The 16,113-nt window shown below is 50.3% G+C and overlaps 8 protein-coding genes across 8 annotated transcripts; 5 read left to right on the top strand and 3 right to left on the bottom strand.

The window, feature by feature from the left end:
- Positions 1-134: 134 nt before the first annotated feature.
- COCSADRAFT_40891 (uncharacterized protein) lies at positions 135-3,861 on the top strand. The gene is made up of 2 exons (XM_007706324.1): positions 135-2,556; positions 2,604-3,861. Exons 1-2 carry the CDS (start codon positions 325-327, stop codon positions 3,543-3,545), a joined length of 3,174 nt encoding a protein of 1,057 aa, XP_007704514.1. The 5' UTR covers positions 135-324; the 3' UTR covers positions 3,546-3,861.
- Positions 3,862-4,373: 512 nt separating this feature from the next.
- COCSADRAFT_253307 (uncharacterized protein) lies at positions 4,374-5,115 on the bottom strand. The gene has a single exon (XM_007706528.1). It carries the CDS (start codon positions 4,837-4,839, stop codon positions 4,444-4,446), a length of 396 nt encoding a protein of 131 aa, XP_007704718.1. The 5' UTR covers positions 4,840-5,115; the 3' UTR covers positions 4,374-4,443.
- A 1,070-nt stretch (positions 5,116-6,185) lies between these two features.
- On the top strand, positions 6,186-7,062 carry COCSADRAFT_30502 (uncharacterized protein; the record flags this gene model as incomplete). The annotated part of the gene is made up of 2 exons (XM_007706266.1): positions 6,186-6,370; positions 6,429-7,062. 2 exons carry the CDS (start codon positions 6,186-6,188, stop codon positions 7,060-7,062), a joined length of 819 nt encoding a protein of 272 aa, XP_007704456.1.
- A 91-nt stretch (positions 7,063-7,153) lies between these two features.
- On the top strand, positions 7,154-7,453 carry COCSADRAFT_40892 (uncharacterized protein). The gene has a single exon (XM_007706325.1). The coding sequence runs from the start codon at positions 7,202-7,204 to the stop codon at positions 7,367-7,369; it is 168 nt and encodes a 55-aa protein (XP_007704515.1). The 5' UTR covers positions 7,154-7,201; the 3' UTR covers positions 7,370-7,453.
- Positions 7,454-8,050: 597 nt separating this feature from the next.
- On the bottom strand, positions 8,051-10,115 carry COCSADRAFT_152268 (uncharacterized protein). The gene is made up of 6 exons (XM_007706529.1): positions 9,364-10,115; positions 9,236-9,311; positions 9,031-9,180; positions 8,922-8,983; positions 8,438-8,870; positions 8,051-8,382 (listed from the first exon to the last, which is right to left on the bottom strand). The coding sequence occupies exons 1-6, from the start codon at positions 9,948-9,950 to the stop codon at positions 8,299-8,301; spliced, it is 1,392 nt and encodes a 463-aa protein (XP_007704719.1). The 5' UTR covers positions 9,951-10,115; the 3' UTR covers positions 8,051-8,298.
- Positions 10,116-10,473: 358 nt separating this feature from the next.
- Positions 10,474-11,358, top strand: COCSADRAFT_203472 (uncharacterized protein; the record flags this gene model as incomplete). The annotated part of the gene is made up of 4 exons (XM_007706530.1): positions 10,474-10,652; positions 10,737-10,910; positions 10,970-11,146; positions 11,200-11,358. The coding sequence occupies exons 1-4, from the start codon at positions 10,590-10,592 to the stop codon at positions 11,356-11,358; spliced, it is 573 nt and encodes a 190-aa protein (XP_007704720.1). The 5' UTR covers positions 10,474-10,589.
- Positions 11,359-11,657: 299 nt separating this feature from the next.
- COCSADRAFT_30505 (uncharacterized protein) lies at positions 11,658-12,759 on the bottom strand (the record flags this gene model as incomplete). Its single annotated transcript, XM_007706267.1, has 3 exons — positions 11,658-11,814; positions 11,869-12,336; positions 12,416-12,759. 3 exons carry the CDS (start codon positions 12,757-12,759, stop codon positions 11,658-11,660), a joined length of 969 nt encoding a protein of 322 aa, XP_007704457.1.
- A 672-nt stretch (positions 12,760-13,431) lies between these two features.
- On the top strand, positions 13,432-15,934 carry COCSADRAFT_253360 (uncharacterized protein). Its single transcript, XM_007706531.1, has 2 exons — positions 13,432-13,728; positions 13,863-15,934. The coding sequence occupies exons 1-2, from the start codon at positions 13,664-13,666 to the stop codon at positions 15,892-15,894; spliced, it is 2,097 nt and encodes a 698-aa protein (XP_007704721.1). The 5' UTR covers positions 13,432-13,663; the 3' UTR covers positions 15,895-15,934.
- The last annotated feature ends 179 nt before the right edge of the window (positions 15,935-16,113 follow it).

The raw sequence follows: 16,113 nt of genomic DNA on the forward strand, positions 1-16,113 counted from the left end.
GCTCAGCAGACCTGGGCGGAGAAACAGTCCCGCCGGGCTCCGCGCTGGCAACGCGCCAAGACCGGGCCGGATCAGGCGCGTCGCTCCGAAGCTCACCAAAGTTTATGTTTTGCGACCGCGACCACGGGCTGAACAAGGGACAAACGTATATCTCCACTTCACTCGTTACGGCCCGCTGGCGCGCATATGCTGCGAATTTCGTGATACTGAAATTACCGCGCCCAAAGTGCTAGTCGCATTGTTGCTTGCAGACTACTAAGTCGGTCCACTGCCCTACTAGCCTGTCCGACGACTGGGGCCCAGAGCAGCACACCAGCAACTGCAATGTTTCGTGTCCCATCTCCCACTCCACCTTCCACGCCCGGTCGCGAGTACGATAGCTACCCCGAACCTCCTCCATCGACAACACCAGTTGGCCATCCGCCCGGCATGAACAACGGCTTGTTTGGATCGTCGCGGCCAGCCTTTAACCCCAACCATTACGATTTCGGCGCTACTTCATTGTTTGGAAGTTCACCCCCTAAGAATGATCTGCTCGAGGGCGTTGGATCGGGCTCAATGGGCACCTCGACCATAGGCCGACCTCATGTCCAGCGAGGACGTCCCACCAACTCGAGCCAGTTTCGCCCAGTCAATGGCGCGCCAAACAGACATGCTCAGAGCACAAACGATGAGGACGACTACACCGACGAGGATGAAGAAGAGTACGACGACGAAATGGACGAGGAAGAGGGTTCTGAAGAGGAAGAGGAACACTACTCGCCACAACGGCGCAACAAGACACAGAACAGATTCACCCAGTCGACAGTGTCAAGGACGAGCGCGAACGACGTGGAGCCAGGACCTACCTTGGTTCGGCCAGGCGCAAAGCAAACTCAGTTCGATCTTCTTGCACTTGCAAAGGGCCTTACGTCGGACGCTGGTCGATCGCGTATTCGCGAACCCGACCATCTGATACTCGACACGGAGTTGTTGGTTGAGAAGGTGTATGAATCGCTGCAGTCGGACTCGCCAGAGAAGAGGACCGAGGTGGTTGGTTCTGTCGCTCACGAGTTGATAGCAGCATGGCGCGCCGCATCCAAGTCGACCTCCCGAACCAACACATCCTCAAGCCGACCAGAAAGTGTAATGGAACTGTCGCAGACCACGCAATTGGCAGCTCTTTTGCTAACTCTACACCACCCTCCCCAAGTTGGACTAGACCAGCGAACCTCTGCCTTGTCCTTGATACCAGCGCGATCTGAATCGAAACAATACACGCCAATCCCCAAAGCCTTGCTCGACTGGCTCAATAGCACATTCGATGGCGGCTCTGAGGTGACTGAGGTTTTGAAACAGACTGGCGGATATTCGAGGCATCCTTCTTTCTGGGAGGTTGTGCATGTTACCATTGCCCGAGGAAAATTCGCACAAACTTTACAGCTGCTCCAGGGCGCGCAGCTTGAACATGCTGAAACAGCCGACCATGACGGGCTGGGACGTGCTGGATACACCGGGACGCATCTACAATATGCAAACCACGCACTTCGCCAAGCAATCGACCTTCTACGTGAGTGTCCTGCTATCGCATCAGAAGATTGGGACATCAAAGGACATGATTGGACCATTTTCCGTCAGCGCGTTCAGCAAACCTCTGTTGATTTGGAAGACTTTGCAGAAGGCGAAAGTGTGAGCCGTCACTCCATATCACAGCCCTTCCAAGCGGCCCACTTTGGCATTTCGCAGAGTCAAGCAAGCTTCCAACTCAGTGTAGCGAGCAGGAAAGCAGAAAGCAAAGTACCGTGGTCTGTCTATGAGAACCTGGAAAGGATGTATCAACTCTTGCTCGGTAACGAGGAGGAGATTCTTACCTTGTCGGCAGATTGGATTGAAGCGACCGTTGGTCTGACCATCTGGTGGAACGGAGAAGAAGAGGATATTGCCCAAGGCAGTCTGGCAGCTAACCGTCGTTCCTTGATGCGGTCGCAGCGGGTTCGCCCTGTAGATGTGACGCCGGTCAAAGCCTACTCTCAACGCCTTTCTGCTGCGCTTGCGGCAGTCATACAAAACAGTGATGAGGATTTCAGCATAAACTCCGTAGACCGCTTCGAGGTGGGTCTAGCATGTGTACTAGACGACAACGCGGAAGGCGTGCTCCAGATTCTCCAGGGCTGGTCTCTCACGATCGCTTCCGCAGTGGCCGAGATTGCTAGCGCGGGAGAGTGGTTCAAGGGTGCAAAGGGCTTGTTAGATCAATTTGATCAGGATGATCTGATGGTTCTGAGCTATACCGAACAACAGCAGCCAAAGGGGGTGACAAAGGACGACTTGCTTGTTACCTACTCGGATCTATTGGCATCCAAGGGACAAATTACAGGCAAAGATGGCCAAGAGTCTAAAGAGGGATGGGAGCTGGCTGTGCAAGTCCTAGGAAGACTGGATGATACTATAGCGGCGAATGAGCGTATCGAGCGGATACTCAACGACCTACCTCTTGAGTCGTCAAGTCGAGTGGATAAGATCACTCAGCTGTGTCATAACCTGGGTCTTTCGCAGCATGCAGTCACCATTGCTCAGGTACGTCACCACTTTGGACCCTTTCTTATTGATGCTGACCATCATAGAAATACGCCGACCATCTCCGCACAAACACTGAGAGTTACGGCGACACTCTCCTCTACTACGCCCGTGCTCACGATGCATCGAGGATCCAAGAAGTCCTTCGCGTGCTAGTCGCTCACTGCCTGGTCAAATCAATGGCGTACCCTCCTCTGGACGAACTGGACGAATCCCTCAGCTCGCTAATCACCTCTCCCAAGCAAGCTCTGACCAAGCTCGCCAACACAGACTCTGAAGCCGCATCATTGCTCTCCAATCATCTCAGTGGTTACGCGACGATCCGCAAGTACTATGACCTACGAGATGAAGAAGTGCTTTTGAAGAATGGCCAGAAACCAGCACACCGACCCATGGCTCGGAAACGTGCTGCTGCCAATTCACTCATGGTCATCATCGCCAGTGCAGCGTCGAGCATCCGGGGAGGACTGTACGATCCAGAGATTGAGACCGTTGTCCCCGTCGATGTCTTGCTACCGCTTCTAGGCGAGGCGCTCATTTTCGTGAACCAGCCCAAGCGCACTCTGACTCTTCGCCATCTCTACGATCTTCTCGCTGCTGTCGAGGACTTGGATACTGCCCCTAGCATGATTCGAGCGCAGTGCGAGGAAGTGCTGAATACCACCTTGCTATCCGCACACGACGCCAACTCTTCACCACAAATACCGAACCCACACAACTTCCTCACAAAGTCTACATCTAACGTGACCACTGCCTCGAGCCAGTACTCGCTCATCGGCTCAGCAGATTTTGGCTCCGCAGACGGCCAGAGCGCCGAGGGCTCCACAGTGCTTGTCAAGGGCGGTCATGTCGACGACAGCAAGCGCAGCTGGGACTGGCGCAAAGGCTTTCCCCAGGGCGCAAAGAGCGACGACATCATTGCTGTGTTGCGAGTCGGTGTAGCACGGGAGATCGGAAGAGCATTTGCTGAAGGCGAAGTCACTGCTTGAATATGATGTGGTGACTAAGCTAGTGTTTGGGTAGGAGGATTTGATACCACAACTGTACGAGTAGTTTATATTGCCCGTTCAGAACGAAAGATGCGCGCCTTGGTTTGTTTAAGATTTGCATAAGGAACTTGGGAGTAGGAAAGCGCTTGACATGCACTTGTGGGGGTATTGGAACTAAAGTAATGAAATTAGCGTTTGAGGAGCATCTGCTGTCTTGCCCTTGCTTGTGCCTTGAAGTGTAGGATGTTTGTTCGTCTTTGGTGAAATCGCTACTAGTACGTGTTTGTATAGCTAAATGGGGTGTTGGGAAATGGTAACCACTTTTTTTGTGGCATAGCAGCAGTATATCTGTTTTATGGTGATGACTGGTTCATGCGAACCGAATAAGGTGCCTGTTGTAATTTGGATCGGAATCTAGGAGACTGTGATTCATCAAACTTGGTACGATACGAGCCGCGAAGCCTGTCAGCTGTCCCACAAAAACTTTCTTCGAGGCTGTTAAAGTGTAGGGATGTCAAAAACCCAAATGACATGGGGAGCGGCAAGATGCTCGGCGCTCTTCTGGCATGGGATGAGACAGGCTACTTGTAAGAAGTGTGCGCCGGGATAATGATTGATGAAACTCGCATGTGGTCGAAGGGTGCCTAGTGGAAAGTGCCAAAAATCACAGATGTTGTTTCAAGCTATTCGCAAATCATCCTATAAAAAGCGAGTATAGTACTGAAGTGAGAGAGAATGGCTTGCCAAGAAAGGGTTAGGTTGTTTTTCAGCGGAGAAGTAGTGACATTGGACTGACGTACCGGCTACTGGAGGTTGCACAGCCCAACTCCCTGGCAAGAAATCTCGGCGGAAAGGACCATCAGTACAGGCCGTCCTCCTTCATAGGACAGCAATTGTCTCAGCCGTAGGTCATTCTTACACCATCTATACAGCAGCCAGGATACAAGCCTCTGATACTATGCAGCATGTTTCTGCACCTTTTGCAGATTAAGAGCATAGATATGTGGTACGGTGTTGATCTAATGCTGGGAAAAAACGAATCTTTCGGCAAGCCCCTTACCAGAGTTCGAGCAGGTGGCGCTAGATACTTTCCACAGCAAAGAGGGTGTAGGGATGAGCCAATAGGATGAGCATGGAAAGCCGCGACCAGGCACCACCCAAAGAAGGCTAGGATGTGTGGACAAAGAAAGGATGAATGCATAGGGTGAGCCCGATGGCAACAGAAGCTGTGTGTGAAGTCTGTGGCGAGGAAAGGTCGCGAGGATCCGTTACTCGGATTGCTCTGTACATCCATGAATGCAGATTTACAGCGAAGCGTCTACTAGTATTTAAGATGCATGTGGTTACAGTGGAAACCGATGTTGACTCAACGGTGTTGACAGAACCATGGCATTACCCAGCAAGCCAGGGCTGATCCGGAAAGGCGTCAAGATAGGCATCATCGCCGCCGACCATGAGACAGGCGTAGTCCTCCAAGTAAAGCACAGCTATGTAAGGGTGCGAAACGGTTGGGTTGCAGACTGGCGTCCGGGGCCAAGCCAGAAAGGGATGTAAGTGGTAACGTGATTTTCTGTCGCGGTCGCGTTGAGGGGCGGACTGGCGCGTGAAAGCGAGGGCAGGGCGCGCTCCCCCTCCCTCGCCCCAAGTCGACCCCTCTGTTCCAAGGCTCAATGATCAGCGAGGCATATTACCGTGATATTAGGCACCATTTGATGACTATTAACATTGGATTGTCTGGCGGCGAATTGCATCGTTGCGCGGGACCGGATCAGTGCCTTATTCCATGCTTGTTAGGTGAGGCCGACGCGACTTTTGCCCGTCAGGGGAACGGCAGACCGCATGTGGATTAGGCACAGGACGAGCAGCCACGCCTCCTTGCTGGGTATGTATGCGTAGGTGGGAGCGATGAACCGACGCTGGCTACTGCGCGGCATCGGTTGCGTTTGCTTTTCGCAAAGTTTCCTGGGTAGCCTGGCCATAGCGCGAGCTGTGCCATGAAAGGGTGCTGGCTTCGGCGAAGAACGCGACAAGGGACTCGGCGACTCAACCGCTCTGCGTGGATGCTCATTGGCGACTGGAAGAGAAAAGGATAAAAAAGCATGAAGGGATACGTCGCAAGTAGGTGTAGGAGTAAGCATCCTCGAGCTCTAAGCGATGTCTCTCTTACAGCTCGAGTTGCTCATCGCAGCAGCGCCAGCCTAGCGCAATCAGCTCTTTGTCCCGCCTTTGTTTCACAACCTTGGCCAAGTGCTACCTGGCCCCGGTCCAAGGCTTTGCCGTATGCTGAGGGCTGACTCTTAACAGCCCGAAAAGGAAAGGCGCTGCATGTGATACCGCGTAACCGTGATTTACGCGCTAGCCACACTGGTCGCGTCCAATCCACCTCGCACCTCAACCCCACCCCGGCAGAGGGCCCGATAGTGGCCTCCTGTGAGGAGTCAGGTATATATACATGGCTGCATTCGCTCGCTACTTGGCCTGCCATCGCCTGCTGTGCCCAGCTAATCGTCTGCCCGAGGAACTGCATCTTCTATTGGCTTGCCAGTCCGGATTCCTACATCTGCTGCCTACTAACTGTACCAATAAGTATCCACGACGCCTACTCATCAAAAGCCTTGTCTTCAGTACCATCTGTAGAATATGTTCTCATCATCAAACCGCACACGATACCAGGAAGGTAGCTTCTCGAAACATCGAGCAAGCAAGTCAAAGTCGTCCAAGAAGAACCCTTCCTTCAAGGACTCGCCTAGGAGAGTAGAGAAATTAGCACAGCAAGCACAGGCATCCTCAGCGCAACCTAGTCCGACATCTCCATCTCTTGGGAGGTGAGTTTACCCTTTTAGTGTCCCTTCTCCGACAGCGTTACTAACATCACTTCCACAGTGCAATCGTCACCATATCCGTCGGCCGCGAACAACGCCTCTTCGCCGCCCACGAAGACGTCCTCTCCCACTCCCCCTGGTTCCAATCCCTCTGCTCCGGACAATTCTTCCAAACGACAACCAACAAACGCATCGACCTCCCCGACGAAGAACCCGAAGTCTTCTCCTCCATCCTCGAGTACCTCTACAAAGGCGACTACTACCCCCGCGTCGAGTACGACAAGAAGCGCAATAGCTGGAACCTCGAAGATGCCAGCGCCGGCGCCAACAACCCACATGAAGCTGTGATTCAGTCCTCTGTCGGCCCCATCTTGAAAGATACCATTATTTATTGTCAGGCGGACAAGTACGGGCTTCAGGAACTAAAGAAGCTGGCGCTGAAGAAGCAGGGGTTGCAGTCCGGGATACAGTGCTCGACTATCCTTACGTCGGCACGGTATGCGTATGCGAATACCCCTGATAACGATTCCAAGCTACGTGCGCACTATCTTGCGCTTATTATTCGGGCGCGCCACACGTTCAAGCGGAGTGGCACCATGCAGAATGAGATGGAGAGTGGTGGCAAGCTCTTCTTCGATCTGTTTGTCGCCATGGTCAATCATATGGATGATTTGTCTGGCAAGCCGGCGTACTAGCACCGTTCGCAACTGCCTTGCGCAGTCGATTATTTGGTCGACTTTGCATGACTGCCATGGTGCAACGACTCACTGACCCTTTCATCTCCCTTCTTCTATCCTTCATGTACATATTCACTTTCCCGATCAGCCCCCAGCTATGTCTCCCCAGTATCGGTCCTTCTCCATCATTCTTTCATACTGTTCTCTGCTGATGCAAGGCGTTCTTGGATTCTCCTCCTTCTTTCTATTCTTCGTCTCGTTTCGCTATTTCATTTATATTCCACTGTTGTACTACTATATCCCGCTTTCTTCTAACTCACTTTGACGTTTTGCGCATCTGCGGCTGCTAGAATAGGATCAAAGCGCAGACAACCAAAGAAATTGCGGAAGAGTGCTTGATGCACCAAGGCACATGTGTTATTTTTTTTCTTTTGAAAGACTGTTTTCTTCGTTATGATCAGGTAATATCCTTTTATTGACACTTGTTTTCTTTTTTATTGAGTTGTACTGCTTTCGCATGGGAGATTACTACCAGATTGTACCACGCCGGCCTGGTCTCTTTTGGCTTGCAGATATTTGCAATGGACTTTACATGATGTTTATTTGGTATAATGAGAAATTGATGGATTCCGCCGATCACATAGCAATTACTAGTATATCTGAACGTCTCTGTCGTATGTTTGATGCGTCTACTAGCTGTGCAAAGTCTCGCTCCGTCCTTGACGTACTTGCTTGTTGAGTGCAAAATGGTAGTAACAAATGCACTTAACGTGGGCTGTACGATAGAACACAAACATAGTCGGCGTAGACAAAGAAAAGAAAAAGATAAGACGAGAAACGAAAGAGGGCGAGAAGTGGGTATGGAAGTGTAATCTCAGCTCATGAGCGCCAAGTAGGGATGTTTGCTTGCAAGATGGAGGGAGAAGAGAGTTAAGATGCTACTATTCGCTCACTACACATGGCCCGTGCGTCTCACAATCAATAGTTATGCAAGGGATAGTAATGAGCAAGAGGGATTTAGCTAGTACCATGACCTGGGTATGCTGTTTGAATTTTCTCCTATTCTTATAATTTTGCCAAAGTTCTATGAATGTACCATTCGTACGTGCAACGAACCCAAGACGCATGCCCTTGTGCACATGCACAGTGTTAGTGATATGCCAGAGTCATATTCCCACAAAGCCAAGAATCTTGTTGAGGTGGTGTGGTGACTCTACTTAACGCAAGGCGGCGGGCCAAAGTAGAGTTTAGGCATCAGACCCCTGTCCCGGGGAATGCTCCCTTCTTGTTCATGACTACTATTCCATGGTCGCGCGAGATATAGCCTTTCATCAGGCCCTAAGAAACCTGTCAGCCTAACTTCGATCAGTACAACCGCTGCGTTGGCACATACCTTGTAGATTTGGTTCGCCAATAAGCACTCCACCTCATCGTCCTCCACGACTTGGCCGCTGCCTTCGCCTGCAGTCCCCATTCTGAGTGCGGCTGCGAAATGCGCTAGTGGTATGCGCGACTTGCGTATTCTGTCCTTCTCCGTTTGTCCTTCCTTGAGATCGTCAAAGCCGGCGGCAAGGTATACTTTTCGGAGAAGATTGCGCAGGGCAATATCGCGACTTCGTTCTAGGGTGAGGAATATGCGCTGCTTGACAAACTCGGGTTCGCCCTCCGCAAGGGCTCTGTCGAAGCCCGTAAGATCTCCACGTTTTATACACGATACAAGAGGCCCGAAGGTGCGCTGCAGATGCGGGGCTTCTGCGAGAAGGCTTGTTGTCGGAATCTTGTGCTGGGTGATGAGGCGGCAAGGAATCAAGTACGTGAGGATCAAGCTAGAGCAGTCAGATTTTGACACGCATCATGTTTTTGTTTGTCACACTTACGATTTGTTATGTTGCGACCGCGAATAGCAGGACTCCCATGCTTGCTGCAAGCTCCTTTCTGCCTACTAGATGTTAGAGGGACCCCTATTATATTGGCTTTTGGGAATACCTTGGCATAGTCCTCCTGCAGAAACGAGAGCACTCCAAGATAGTACTTGTATGTTACCCTATGGGCGCGCGGGTATAGCTCGAATGTAGGTAGGTCGGACTGCGCTTCGATCGATCGCACCACGTTCTTGGATAGACTGATGGCTTTCAACTATGAATTTTTTCGATTAGTAGTTACTAGAAACCAGTCATCGATGAATTCTTACCTTGAAGTATGTCTTGAACTGGAGATTGGCTATGCAGTACACACCCCATTTACGGGACTCGGACATGTCTGGGTTTCTGGTGCATTGTAAGACAATTACTCAAACACAGCAATAGAGATATGGCACACCTATCACCAAGGCATAGCGCAAAGATCCTGTTGAAGACTCGAGCAGCCTCTTCAAGCTTTTGGTTCTGAGGAATAGTGCTCACGATATCGTCTGAAAATCCCGTGCTGGGAGTTGCTGATTTCGACTTGGCCAACTGTTCGTCTGCTTTGATAGCTATCTTCCTAAGATGGTTCGCAGTGAAATACAGCGTAAAGATGGCCCACGGTGGCAGTAGCCCAGCCGATATGTGCTTGATAAAGCTGCTGGTCAAGTCTTTCCAAGCATCATACACTGCCACGAATTGGCGCTCGTTGAGCTTGTCCTGGTTTGCAGCCTCGTCCGACCTTATAATCTCCCTGACAGCGCGCCAATAACCAGCAATGATATCAACCCAAGCACCGCTCTCTTTGTTGGTCATGCGCGTGCTCTTGTTGTGTTTGAGCGCATAGCGAACATCGCCCTCGATCTTATCTCCGTTGGATGCGCGATAGAATTCATATAGCCGCCCAGGATCATGCGCAGGCGCAACTGGGCTGAGAAAGTCTGCGACGGGCTGCGCCAATCCTGTGGCATATGCCTCATGGAAAGGTTCGAGTGCGGCTTGCATGGTTGAGGCTGGGACTGGGGCTACGGCTGGTACTGCTGTAGCTAGAGATGGGGTTTTGGAGAATCTCAGCAGTATTGGCGGCCTCCGGTGGTCTTTTCAACCATTAGACATGTCGTGTTGTGCCCGTGCCGGAAGCTGAGCTGTTTGATGTTCTGACGATTGCGGATGCTAGTAGTGTCGGTGTTTGGGCGGTGGGTTCGCCGATGCAGCTCGCACCTGGCCGCCAAGTCGTGGTGGCTCCTCTTCTCGGCTAGCGCCCACAAGCGACCTCGAATTCGACAGGCCGGCCACAATTCGCGATAGACGACCTGAACTTCTCACCTCAAGGTACTAACCACAGCACAATTACGGTCAGTCCATATTGCCTTCTCTCACGTATTCGGCTTGCTAATACATCACAGATGGGTAAGCACTCTCTTTCAATTTCCTGCGCATCACCGTCTCGCCCAGCAATTGCAGCCGATGGAGTTTTCGCACAAACCCGCGACACGCACCGAAAAGCCTGTGACAGCATATCGAACATGACGAACGGATAGAAGGAGATGACGAGAGCTTGCACAAGCTTCTTGGTGTTTGCTTGGTGGATTGAGGGCGTCAAGCAACCGTGATGATGGCCTTGGATGAAAATTGAGAACCTGCATGCGCCTATTTGGACTCCCTCGACCGCACCCCAATCGCCTTAACACGACCGACCTACACTGCGTATGACTGCTGCAATTGCTGGAACAGAGACTACGAAACTTTTTCTTTTGGAGCAGTACTGACGATGCATCAGCTCGCTTCCAGGAATACCAGATCATCGGGCGCCATCTGCCTTCCGAGGCTAACCCTGCGCCAAAGATCTACCGTATGCGCATCTTTGCGCCCAACGAGGTCGTCGCCAAGTCACGGTTCTGGTACTTCCTTGGCAAGCTCCGCAAGATCAAGAAGGCCAACGGTGAGATCGTCTCCGTAAACCAGGTACGCTGCAGTCATACACAAACACACAGCCCGGTGCACTAAGGCTAACCCGCGTCCAGATCCACGAGAAGAAGCCCCAGAAGGTCAAGAACTTCGGTATCTGGATCAAGTACGACTCGCGCTCCGGCACCCACAACATGTACAAGGAGTACCGTGAGATGTCCCGTGTCGCCGCTGTCGAGGCTCTCTACCAGGACATGGCTGCCCGTCACCGAACGCGCTTCAGGTCCGTTCAGGTATGATTATCCTCGATCCGTCATTTGCAACGTCAATCTCACACTTCACTTAGATCCTCAAGGTCGTTGAGGTCGAGAAGACCGATGATCTCCGCCGACCATACATCAAGCAGCTCCTCACCAAGAACCTCAAGTTCCCGCTGCCCCACCGCATCAACAAGAAGGCGGGCAAGAAGGTCTTCGCTGCCCACCGCCCATCCACTTTCTTCTAAGCGTGTTTCTTATTACGGAGTGCGGTCTGGATGGGAAGGATTGTTATGGGTTTCCCTCGGTTATGCATGCTTCACGAAAAGAAGTACACTAGGAACGAATGAAAATCCCTGATACCTCCGTTCGAGTCATCGAGACGCGTGATGCTACACAGGGTGCTGGCCAGGGTTCCGCAAATAGGGCAAGTCTCAGACTACCAGATGAGGGTATGGTACGAGCTGGACGATAGACAATGAACTCATGAAATTGCGAGTCAACATGTGGTATTGCATGCGCCTTTGCTTTATCCTCTGACATGCAACTAGATCTTTGATCCTCCCGTCGGCGCCACTTTTGGTCTTCCTAATGTATCCACAGGTATCCACCATGGATACCCTGTCACCTTCATCTTATCCATTGTTGCCTTGAAATTTGCCGGTCGCTTCTCCATGAAAGACTTGACACCTTCATCGTTGTCCCTGCATTCGCCATCAGCTTGCCGATATTAAATTCTTCATGTTGCATAAACTTACGGCGACCCAAACAACTCAAAAATGATCCTGCTGTCCAACAAATGCTGGCCTTCGGGACTTCCACGATCCCTATACATCAACTCCTTCATTAGGTACGTACTAACACTGCTCGTGTTCCCAGCTACTTCCTCAGCCAGCTCGAGCGCCCTTGGCAGCACCTGCTCAGGCTTCTCGCATACTTCTGCAAAAAGGCCGTCCCAGACCTTGTGCGTAGCCAGATACGTGCTGCCCGTGGTAACAGCCTGCATGGCACGTGAGTGCCCAATCAACCTAGGCAGGTAGAATGAAGAAGTGGCCTCCATGATGAGTCCACGACGCGAGAAAACAAACCCTATCTTCGCTGTTGACGCTGCAATGCGGATGTTCATAGGCAGCGTCATGGTGATGCCTACGCCAACTGCGGAACCTTGGATCGCAGCTATGCTTGGCTTCCGGCAGTGATGTATGGCGAGAGCGACACGTCCGCCTCTATTCTCAAAGCATTAGCAAAACTCAGCATCCCCAATAGCCAACCCAAGATGAATAGTGCGAGAAGGAATGAACATACCCATCCCTATGCTCCGCCACACCTTCCGCCCCCTCCGCCTCCACCCCTTTCCCAAACCCATCATCCAGATCCGCGCCTGCACAAAAGATCCGTCCATGGCCCGTCACAACGATACATCTTACACGCTCGTCTACGTCGAACATGGCGTATGCGGATTCCAGCTCCGCCTGCATTGTGTCGGTGAATGCATTGTGGTTTTGCGGGCGGTAAAGCGTGAGGATGATGATGGATGCGTCCTTGGTATGGTGCTGAGTGCGGATTTGGGTAAAAGGGAGGTCGTTGTAGGAGGTAGGGAGTTGGATGTCTGGTTTGTGACGGGGAGATTGCTTGGGTTGTCTGGGCATGTTGGGTGATGGGATGTGGTATGTATTAGGAGTAGTGGTAGTAGTGGAAACAGTACAGTAGCGAGTATAGAATTAGATTAGATTTTTTGTTTCTGTAAGGATGGGAAATTGAAAGATTTATTGGATTGATGTTTTTATTTTTGTGTTGAGTATGCGATGTTTATGTGCTTGTGTTGCTGCGTCGAATTAATCTATGATTAGTTGGAGGATGCGAGAGGGATGCGGGGAGGACAAAGGACCGAGGTTCGAGTGGAGCTTCGACGCCGACGCGTATGCAGTAAGCTTGTAGCTTGGGTTAAGTTTGGTACACTAAGGTCCACTTCATGTCTGGCAAATACATTAGGTTTGTCTTTATTCATCTCTTTATTTTGACGTCTGGTAAGACAAGATGGAGAAGTTCTCTCTGTTTCTTCACGAGGTACGAACCAATGGGTTGAGGGTCATCACGTGATCTGTCTTTTCGCAGAAGAATACACATGACGGGAATCGACTAGTCATCACCTGCCTAATGATAGCCTGCCAATAAAATACTTGTATACATAACAGAAATTGATAGGTTAGCGATGAAGATATTTGACTTTATAATCGCAGGTGATATCATGTGGTACAACTAATGGCTCCTCAGCCTTGTGGGATGTGCCTTCCTTCAGTTAGCTCACCGGTCTGCAACGCCCCCACCCATCCTCAACTGCGTCTTTGCCAACATACATTAGGGACTTGTTGTTGCTTAGCTGCTACTGTGTCGTGGCATATATTCATTCGCTACATGCCAACGGCATTCGAGCAACAACATCTTGTCTTAAACCCATTGCTTCAGCCTGTTCAATCAACGATACAACTTCTGCACAGCATACATAGCATCAGTCAGCCTATACTGTGAGGGCCCAGCTCCAGACCCCGTATCATGAGAGCGAAAGATATGGAGGCCTCAGCTTTAACTCCATCATCATCTAGTCAGCATTTGCATGAGTAATTGTTCCAATTTATTTCTCTTTTCAACACCTGCTCGTCCCAAGTCTCATTCATCCTGTCTCCGCAAGTCTCAGCCATTTCTATAAGAAACAATTATGGAATATTGCATTGTAGCTAACAGTTTCTCCAAGGGCGTATTTCGAATACTCGGATAGTCTAAAGGATCGACATATACGTTTACTCGATCTTAAATTCGGCCACAACGACGAAATTATCTCGCTTGGAATCGAAAAGTACAGGATTGACAACCATCCGCCATACATCGCACTCTCTTACACATGGGGAGATGCAAACGACACAGTAAATCTTTTATGTAACGGAAAAACCATCGCGGTGACCCAAAATCTCCACGAGGCACTATGGCAATTTCGAGAAAATCGTAAAAGATTAGCTAGGCTTAAGCCCTATACAAGGTCCCATAATCAGCCCTTTCACTTCTGGATCGATGCTATCTGTATCAACCAGGGAAACAATACAGAAAAGAGCTTTCAAGTAGGTTTGATGAGAGAGATTTATGAATGGGCTGATCATGTCTTTGTGTGGTTAGGACCAGCAGACAAAAGCAGTGACGTAGCCATCCACTGTATCAACACCATTGGGTCAAAGGCAGAAGCTTGTGGTTTCGAGGATGTACCTGAACTAGGCCTAAGAATATCGCATGAAATCGAATTTGTCTCTGGGGGATATCAGCGAGTGGTATCGGCCAACCCATGGTACGGTAAAGCCATGAAAAGCCTGTTCGATTCCATCAGCGGCAGGAGCAGTCTGAGTAACCTGCTACCAATTACCGACTTGAACAATTTCTTTACTAGACCGTGGTGGACAAGAGTATGGGTTTTGCAAGAAGCTGCTCTTTCCAGGGATACACATTTCGTTTGTGGAGCCCAAAGACTGTCAAGGACCTGTTGCAACGCTTTCATACACATGTATGCAACACTATGGAAAGCCAACGCTACTGCCTTCCAGAGAGAACAAGCACACTTCACACAATATCGCTTCGATATTATGAGGCTTTTATTTCACCACCGTCCTACCCTCATGCTAACCATGCCAAAGATACACCGGCATAACGCATTCCAATTGGTAGCCCTTCTTCGCGCAACGTGTGTCGGCAGCATAAATCTTAAACAACACGGACCTCATAATCTCGAAGCGACAAGACCAGAGGACAAGATCTTCGCCTTGCTAGGCCTGGCTGCAGATCGAGAAGAGTTGAAGGGTTTTGGCGTCGTCCCAAACTATGATATTCCATACGAACAAACCTACACTACTACGATGGTAGCGTTACTACGGCAGGGCCATATATCCATTCTCTCTATGTGTCAACCCTCAAGGTCGCCAAACCTTCCATCGTGGGTCCCGGATTGGTCGCGATCGGTAACTGATATGTTGCAAGATGTGCGCAACGACCATATGACTCTATACCCAGAGTTTTGTTCCTCAGGCTGTCATCGCACATACAACAGAACTTCAATCAAGATACTAGAGGAAGACTCCGGGATCGTGAAGCAAATATCAATCAGGTCTATTCTTTTCGATGAGATTTTTCAAGTCGGTCGTTTCCCCAACCGGATTGACAGCAAAGATGTACCACTTCCGGAGACGTACACATGGCCTTCAGAGTGGCTTGTCGAGATTCTGCGCCTCAGCTATTGTTGCACAAGGAAACATTACAAGCGATTTTGCGACCGATTATCCGCAAGTGCACGAACTTCAACCGGAGACACCGTAAGGAATAGTGAAGGGGAATTCACCCGCGCTGGAAATGCCCATTTCGATGATGCTGTCGTCCTTTTGCGAGATGGGCTCCGGCTTATTGGAAATGGGCGCTTCAGAGTTGAGGCAGAGCGCTTCTTAGCTACTCAGACAATAACCACGAAGTTTAAAGATAGGATAAGGAATGAGCTTCCGTTGGCATTTCAAATTATGGGAAGGAGCTTAGGACGGCTTCCTTTTGTGACGAAAAAGGGCCATCTTGGGTTGGGCTCAGATGGTGTAAGACAGGGTGATGCAGTTGCGATTATTGAAGGAAGCCAGGTTCCGTTTGTGCTTCGGCCGCTGGGTAAGGGGCGGTTTAACTTGGTTGGCGAAGCTTATGTGGATGGTATTATGGATGGTGAGGCTGCGGAAACTTCGAAATTCAGTCATATCACTTTGGTATAAATCTTTCCATCGATATACAGGTGGAAAAAAAATACTATATACTACTTTTTCTTGATTTAGAGAGTCTGGATGTGATAGTCCAGATGGGCTTAAATGAATTAACATAGCTTTGATGTTCTCTTTTGCAAGCAGAACTGGTTATGTTTCTATATACGCAGATGAATACAAGTATACAGAAGTAAGTTTGCCAATGTTCCTATTTGATACAACAAGCAGTCT

Source organism: Bipolaris sorokiniana, assembly GCF_000338995.1.
Source record: "Bipolaris sorokiniana ND90Pr unplaced genomic scaffold COCSAscaffold_16, whole genome shotgun sequence".
In the NCBI taxonomy this organism is placed as follows: domain Eukaryota; kingdom Fungi; phylum Ascomycota; class Dothideomycetes; order Pleosporales; family Pleosporaceae; genus Bipolaris; species Bipolaris sorokiniana.